Consider the following 8,545-nt stretch of genomic DNA (forward strand, 5'->3'; position numbering starts at 1 on the left):
TCATCCTATAGTGTGGTCCGTAAAGTATTTTTTGAAAAATACGGGACTATAAGGGCTTACACCGTATAAAATCTAGAGTTCAAAAATCTCGGGACAATCTCAAACGAACAGGGCCTTACATTTGAGTCCAATAATCAATTTAGTGCTCACAATCAGCTGTCATAATCTTAAACAAACAGGGCCTATAAAAAGGTTAGAGCATCCCATGGAGTGCTCTAAAAAAAGGTTAGAGCATCCCAAATCAGGGGGGGCAAGTTTTGTCTCTCTCTGCCCTTTATTCTACACGGTCGGCCACCTTATAATATCTCCTAGTAAAATCTCCTTTCAAAATACGTGTATGTACCTGCCCTTTATTCTACAGGGTCGGCCACCATATAATATCTCCTAATAAAATCTCCTTTTAAAATACGTGTATGTACCTGCAGGCACCACATGCCTAATAAGCCCTTGTCCTACCGAATTTTTCGAAAAGTATTGTAATGACCACACGACCACACTATAGGTTGGGCAAACCGTCCATTTGATGAGCCACAACTTAAATAGGTTGATATGTAGAGGTTTCCATAATATGCAGTTCCCCTGATCGGAGGGTTGGGATCATCCTATAGAAATGATTGTTTGAGCATAACCTACTTACGTTGTGGCCCATCAAATGGACGGTCTGGATCATCCTATACTGTGGTCCATACAGTACTTTTTGATAAATAGGGTGATGATAAATTCACACCCCCTATAGGATAATTCGCACCTCTCTTAAAGTGAATTTAGGTTAAAGTCTGGCACAATTCACGTTACAAAACGGGGCAAATTATCCTGCAGGAGATGCGAATTCACCATTGCCCAAATAAGGTGCTGTGAGGGCTTACACCGTATAAAATCTCCTATTTATTAGGCTGTAGGGCATCTGAGAAGAAGCATCCTCATTCAGAGAGAGAGAGAGAGAGAGAGAGATGGCTTGTAATGGTGGATTGAGATCGGGCCTGAAATTGCTCAAGTCCTCCTCAGAAAATGTTGTTTCAAGATCAGGCACGTCTCCTTTCCCCTCTCTTGATTCCATCTCACACTCATGGTTTTATGTTTCTATCTATATCTTGAACGATTTTGTGGGTTGCAATTAGGGTTTTCTTTCTTTAGATTTATCTCTTCATTTTTTTCCTTTTCACTTTTCGCCACATTCACTTGCTCCCTCCATCTCTTTCTGATAATGTAAAAGTTTAAACAGTCACTTGGGCAATCCGATTCCCTTTATGTAGATTCTGTATCTGATCTAGCTCAAGAATGCTATAACTAATAAGAAAACTAATACCTTCAAGCCTTCTTGATTTATGTGGTGATAGAGTTTGTAAAGATGAGTGATTCATGGTAATCTTACTTCATATTGGTGTGATTTTCCCTATTGAATGTTGATCATATGTTCTTATATGATGGATGCACATATTTCCTTAGCCTTGCTATGGATGGGTCATGGAGAAAATCCTCCCCAATTGGATGATTCTAAAACCCTCCAATTTGGGGACGATTTTTTTTTTATTTGATACGAAATGAAATTTCACTGTTTTTATTTATTCTTATGTAAAAAATTTTGTGCCTCAGTTTTTTATTTTTTGTATATCATGGCACCTTGTTTCCATGTTTGATATAAACATGCCTGTTCCTGCCCTTGTGGTTGTTAACGTGTCGAAACAATCATTTGGTGTCTTGTATTGAAGAAAGGGATAGTGCTATTGAACTCATTGGAAAACCGTCTTTGGAACATGGAGTTATCTGGATCAATGGTATATTGATATTCAATGTTTTTTGTTAGTCCCTGAGCTTTTACACCAATGCTAAACGATCTGGTTTATAGTAAGCTCTAATTGTCTATGAACGTATAAGTCAACAAGAAGTGAAGGAATTTGGGTAAAATCATTAATGAAGTTTTTGTACTTTTTCATCGTCTAATTGTATCTAGTTTATAGTAACTGCATCCTTTATCTTATAAATCTCGAATGCTCGTGCTTTGCCGAGAGGCATCAGATGATTTCACTTCATATTAAAGCTCCTAAGTTCCATTGAATTCCCACTGGGCTCTGTGATGTATGGCTGGCCAGCGGATGTGAATATCAGATCCAGCGTTTAAGAATTTGTTAATTGATGGGGTTAATTCCTTTCATCCTCAAGTTATGCATAATGCTTAGACTAAAAATCATCAAAGGGGCTCTTTGGAAGAAAGAAAGTTTTAAAAATCTCGTAAGTAAAATGAAATAGAAGGCAAAATAAGGGAATTAAGTTGCGAGTTTGAAACTAGAGAGACCTTAATCCATATTAGACAAGGAAAGATATGTTTACTCCAAACATTAATGCATTAGAATTTTAGGTCAAGGAGAAACTTATGGCACCAAAGTTAAGGGTGACTTGATTGGTAAAGGGAGGCTTGAGTCAGCTTTCTCATATACAAGGACGACCTTTATAGGCAAGGATTAATTGTTCAAAAGATTAAAGTTTATGGATTCAGTTTTGGAAATGGTAAGGGAATGACAGAGGCTATTGCTAACAGATAACTACTATGTGATTCACTATACGACTGGATGCTGGACTTGCCCATACATTAATGCAGGTATCAACGTGCTCAGGTATAAGGTTTGGTGTAGTCAAATTCTCCCGAAGATTAGAAGAACCAAAAAGCCAATAAACAGAGAGAGGGATCCACCTACAGTTCTCAAAGCGCACACAGTATAATTCTATGGAAGGATAAAACAACAAGCTGAACTTTATCATCCTAGATCCAAACAGAGAGGATGCCCAATGTATCATATAAAATGTCAAAGAAACCCATATATGTTTTGTCTCTTTTTATAGTTCAGGCCACACCCAAAGGCATTACATCCTTAATGCCCATAAAGGTGGTTTTGAGATTCCCCAAGACTTTCCTAGTTTCCATAGAAAGGAGAAATTGCCATTAAGTATATGATGCAGTGCAAATCTTATGTTTTTTTTTTATCAAGTGAAAGACACAAAACAAAAAGAAGCTAGGTTTAACACTCCATCCCAAAAAAACAAGGATTACAATATGAACATCCCGTGCCACACCATCAAATTTGAACAAAAAAACGCCGAAATTTGCTAAGGAATCAGACCTATCATTTCTTTCAAAAAAAAAAAAAACATTTCTTTCTCAATGAATATGAGAAAAGGAACACTCGAACTGTGTAAAGATATCATTTATCTCTCTAAAATACTATTTGAACCTCGATTGGGGGAATGGATTCATTTTTAAGCCATCTGATAGTGCTAAGAGATACGTCTTCAAGCCAAATCTTATTTGGGTCTTGCTTGAGGGCAAGCATGACCCCGCAACATGCCTCCTCTTACTTCTGCTTCGATCCCATCGCTGTCACCACTAGGATCTACATATGCCAGTATCACTTCTATTAGAGTAGAACACCCCCCCTCACACACACGCGCGCGACCCCTCTTCAGCAAAATAATAATAATAATATCTGTGATACTGCTAGTAGTGCTGCTCTCATGAGATACTTTACTACTACCGTGGAAGTTGAGTTTAAGCCACCATGAGAAAAGGGAAGCCCAAATCTCCTAAGGTTTAACCGGAAGAAAATTAGCACCATTAGATATCCCATCATGAATACTGTCTTGAACGGAAATGCATGAAGAGATTGAGGCGCGTTCAGATAGTCAACAATAATCCAATCCAAATCCATATGTTATTCTACTAAGAATTGGATAAAGATTAATTAGTTGAAGAGTTTTCTAGAATATCAATGTAGATTTGTAGTTTGGCATAAACGATCCTTTATTTTTTTAAAGTGATTTAAATCTCATGAAATCCAACCATTTTTGGACCATCAAATGATTTTGTTTTCAATGTTGTGAGGAGATTTCTTGGGATACCAAAACTCGAAGCTGCAATCCAAGGGCATAAAATCCAAGACCTTTTACTGACAGGGCAGCCAAGAGGCTGGTAATTTTATTTTCAATGTTAGAAGTAGCAAAATGCGATTTCATTTTGTTACGTGATGATGTGAGACAAAACTTCAGAACTCTGACACAAAGTTAACTCTGAGGGCCTGGTGGGGTTCGATTGTCACGATGCTTGGTTTTGTATTAAGCAGGTGTCCCTAAAAACCTTTTGTTCTTAGATATTTGGCGAAAACTCTATAATATTTCATCTTTTAAGCAAAGAGCTCCTTGATGATTAAGGAGTGGGGCATTTTGGGGCTGTTTCAATCTAGATTTAAAAAATTATAGGACAAAAAGATTTCAGGGTCCAGCAGAGGACTAGAACTTCTCTAGAAAATAGAAAAAATCTTCAATACTGGAAATAATTCTCCATGGATGTCTAGAATGGGCAGAAGTGTACAAAAAAAAAAGGGCAGTCTTGGTCTGAACAGCTCACTTCCATTCATTCATATGTTGGTTGAGGGAGGCAATGGTGAAACTAGGTTATTCTTTCATGAGGTGCCAATTGATTTGCAATCGGTGTGCGCAGCAGTTTGCAGAGGAGATTGAAGGCTCAATTGAGATTGTCTAAATGGTATATGTGGACAACATCAAACAGTTTTTTTTTTATCAAAAGAAAAAGCTTCTTCTCTATATCCTACTTTCCATGACTACAATTTTTGAGTTTTGGTGGCAGCAAAGGGTGCAAGGAAATTGTTGTAACGACTTTTTTTTTTCTTTCCCTATTTGGTTCACACGTTGAAAGATCTTTAAACCAGAGTCCCAGACAGTGTGCTATACCTAACTTCGTTCGGAAATTGCCTTTAAAGGTTTTCGAAGAATTTATCCCATTATTTGTTGTAACAAACTTGTTTTGTATTTGATATTTTCCTTGAAGACCAAATGCCTGTCCAGAGGTAAATATGCATATTGAGTATTCAGTTGTGGCAAAGTTTTGGCATTAGGCTCATTGAATCTTTCGAACCATTTTGGTGAGGACTGTTCAGCTTGATCTGTGAAAAAGGACTGTTCAGCTGAAGGGTGATCTATCAAAAGCTAATTGGTACCAGCAAACAACAAAAATAATTGTCATATTCATTGCTTTTTAGCTAATGGAATTGTAGGTATTTTCATATGTTTGGGTATATCTTGAAGAAAAAGTATGTTGGGATATTGCTCAGTTCCATAATTTTACTGGTCAATAGAAAGCACAATGGTAATCATTCAAAAATATATATATATTTGAAAAACACAATGGCATGAACTCAATCAACTCATCATTGGTACATTGTATTTCTATAGTAGTTTGATCATCTCTTTACTTGGAAGAGTAATTGAAGAAGCTATTGGTGCATGTTTGCTGAGTATCTTTGATTTCACAGGGGAATAAAGCAGTGGTATTTCCCCTTAATCCTCAAGTCAAAAATCAATTAACCCTAACATATTGTGGTTTTCGTTTTCCTGACACAATATTGGCTTATGTTACAATTGCCCAAGCACATGAGAAATTAAAAAATGGGAAAATGCTCTTTTTTAGTACTATAATAAGCAGAGAAGCACATTAAAAGTGACCTGAATCACTTCTTCCACATCCTTTATTTCGACCGATGATAGCACATTAGTTGACTAGAAAAAAGTCCACGTATAAGTAAAATAATGCACAACTTTTGTTGTCACGCCCCGACCCCACTGTATAGATATTGTCCGGTTCTGGGTCATCTACCCTCCCCGGTTTTGTTTTCCAGCAGAACTAACCATGCCTGACCCACTCCACGGGGCCCGCCCCTTGGAGATGCTGAAAACGTGTCTACATAGGGAGAGGAGAAATCCACATATATAGCCCAATAACTTTTCCTCCTTTTCCGATGTGAGATCTTTCAATCTACCCCCCTTAGGGCCCAGCGTCCTCGCTGGCCATCATACTGGATGGGAGGTCCCGCTTTGATACCATTATATCACGCCCCGACCCCACTGTATAGATATTGTCCGGTTATGGGTCATCTACCCTCTCCGGTTTTGTTTTCCAGCAGCCCTAACTGTGCCCGACCCACTCCGCGGGGCCCGCCCCTTGGAGATGTTGAAAACGTGTCTACATAGGGAGAGGAGAAATCCACATATATAGCCCAGTAACTTTTCCTCCCTTTCCGATGTGGGATCTTTCATTTGTTGTTGTTTTTTTCACATTGTTCAGACTTATAAGATATGATTTGAAACTCTCTAGACTTCCAAGATATGATACTTGGATGGTTTCAATTTCTGAGGTGCAAGTCCTTAACTGAAAGTATTTACGTGTGTAACAGTGTCTCGAGGATTCCACTCAACTGGGGTGAAGAGAATGGGAGGAGGACATGGCCATGATTCAGAGCCCTATTACCTTCATGCAAAGCACATGTATAATTTGGACAGGATGAAATATCAGAAGCTGAAGATGAGTCTTGGAGTGTTAACTGCCTTCAGCATCGGCGTTGCTGTTCCCATCTATGCCGTTATATTCCAGCAAAAGAAGACAGCTTCTGGTTAATTCGTCACCACGTTTTGCAGACAATGAAGCAGACCAACTCTTATATTTGGTATGGTAATTAAACTTCTTTGATATAAGTTTGAGCACCACCTTGAAACAATGGAGTTGGAATGCATTCCAGTTTTTTTTCTTGTTTTTCATTTCTGAATCTGCTTTCTAAACATGTGGGTCTTTAATAAATGCAAATTTTAGTTCTGATGCCATATTAGAGTGGCTTTTAAGTTGCTTTTGGCAGCAGGGGATGGTGAAACAGTTTCATGTTAGGAGTCGCTCTGGAAAACCTCATTTGTTCCAGAGTTTTTCACTCTTCACAATAGAAAACCTGCAGAATCTGTTCTGTTGATGGTTTTTTGCCTAATGGAATCTTAGGGCGTGTTCGGCAAGGCTTTCCATTCTCATCAAAAAATCCGGGTAGAAATGGATTAATGAAAATCTGTGGAGTGACTCCGAGTCGTGTGGAGTGACTCTAGTCGCTCCGTGGAATCTCATCAACCAGTCACGCAAAAAAGAGAAAATGTTGAAAACAGGCTTTGCGAGCCGTAATAAGCTGGATTTTGAAATCATTGGTCTTGGGTTGGGTTGGTTTTCAAGTAGAATAACCCGACCTAATCCATTAAAGAGAGAAAAAAAAAACTGAAATCCGAAGAGGAATGTACTATGATTTTCTTAAATATTTCTTGAATAACATGAAAAATTATTTTTCCTTCTTAAAGTAATGCACTCGATGACTTAATTTAAAAAATTCTGGTGTGTATATTTGTTCTCTAAAATCTTTGAAATTAGTGACTATCCTACCTGATCCAACCCGAGAAACTTAGATACTCAGATTTTTTGTTCTCTAGTAGAGTAGGGTGGTTCTGGAAAGCCCTGAGTTGCAACCCTAGTTGGAGCCGCCCCAGACTAAACTCCCAAAGTACTGAAAACCGTGGTATTTAAAGTTGCCCCCACTCATTCAGATTGGGGATGAGTCGTGGGCCAAAATCCCATCCCAAAATGGAAAACTAAATGACCCCACTTTGTGGTCTTTACACTGAAATGGGAAAGATACAAAAACCATGGACTACATTCTTCAGGAGAACAAGTCTTCCATGTTCTTGGTGAAATCGATAATGAGGCTTAATGAACATCTGCATTTGGCCCTACCAAGACTTTATTCTCCAAACAGATCGACAGATCAGATCACCTCCACATGGCATGGCACACATGACTCCGGCTCTGTTCACTTGTTTTCCCGGGAAAGGAAAAGAAAAGGTTTCTCGGGATTCTGACGTGGCATTAGGAAAAGAAATCCAGGGAAACTGTGTAGGAAAAAGTTTCCCGCGCCTGTTCACGTGCGCAGGATCTATGCAGGAAAATATTTCCCGAGAAACTGCTTGCCCACCTTTTATCACTAGTTTTCCCGGGAAAGCAAATCTGACCAAAATAATGGGAATTGGTTTCCCACACTAGTGAGAAAAGAGACATTTCCAAGTCTTTTTTGGCAATTCCATGTCATTATTTGACATATTCCACCCAGGCTTGTTACTTTATCAGGAAAGCAAGTGAACACCAGAATTATGTCTTGTCAAGAAAAAAGGAGTCTATTTCCAGGGATTTGCTTTCCCGGGAACGCAAGTGAACAGAGCCAAAAGGACTATTAGCGAAGACGAGCCTACGGTTTTTTGGAGAAAATGAATTGCCTGAAATAATTTTTTTAACCTAAGAATAGGTAACACCAACTCACCAAACCTTACGGCCATGTTTGACAACCATGAAATTTTTTTCCATGGGATATTAGCATTTCGAGTGGTGAAAGAGGGGCAATGAGGATGGAGAAATGAGAGGGCAGGAGTGAGGAGAGGGTGAGAAGTCGCTGAAAACAGGGAAAAGAAAACTTTACTATTTTTCAGCACTCGACCCAATCTCCTCACCCCTGCCCTCTCAATTGTCTCTCTCCCACTCTTTCTACCCCTCCCCTACAACTTGGGAAACTCATGTTCCCTGGGAAAAAAATTTCACGGTTGTTTTCCAAGGAAAAGATCCTTGTTGCCGAACATTCCCTTAATGAACACAATTGCATCAATAGAAAATTCCAATTTTATCATA

The 8,545-nt window shown here is 38.8% G+C and overlaps 1 protein-coding gene across 1 annotated transcript; it reads left to right on the forward strand.

The window, feature by feature from the left end:
- Positions 1-790: 790 nt before the first annotated feature.
- On the forward strand, positions 791-6,663 carry LOC143881946 (TonB-dependent heme receptor A). Its single transcript, XM_077385296.1, has 2 exons — positions 791-1,026; positions 6,240-6,663. The coding sequence occupies exons 1-2, from the start codon at positions 951-953 to the stop codon at positions 6,458-6,460; spliced, it is 297 nt and encodes a 98-aa protein (XP_077241411.1). The 5' UTR covers positions 791-950; the 3' UTR covers positions 6,461-6,663.
- Positions 6,664-8,545: the final 1,882 nt, after the last annotated feature.

Source organism: Tasmannia lanceolata, unplaced genomic scaffold (genome assembly GCF_043159265.1).
Source record: "Tasmannia lanceolata isolate RefF3 unplaced genomic scaffold, GAP_Taslan_0.1 ptg000007l, whole genome shotgun sequence".
Taxonomy (NCBI): Eukaryota; Viridiplantae; Streptophyta; class Magnoliopsida; order Canellales; family Winteraceae; genus Tasmannia; species Tasmannia lanceolata.

Excerpts from the sequence above, each read along its gene's own strand:
- LOC143881946 (XM_077385296.1), top strand. The coding sequence starts at position 951 with ATGGCTTGTAATGGTGGATTGAGATCGGGCCTGAAATTGCTCAAGTCC. Across the intron at positions 1,027-6,239 it reads AAATGTTGTTTCAAGATCAG|TGTCTCGAGGATTCCACTCA; the intron begins GCACGTCTCCTT and ends CGTGTGTAACAG.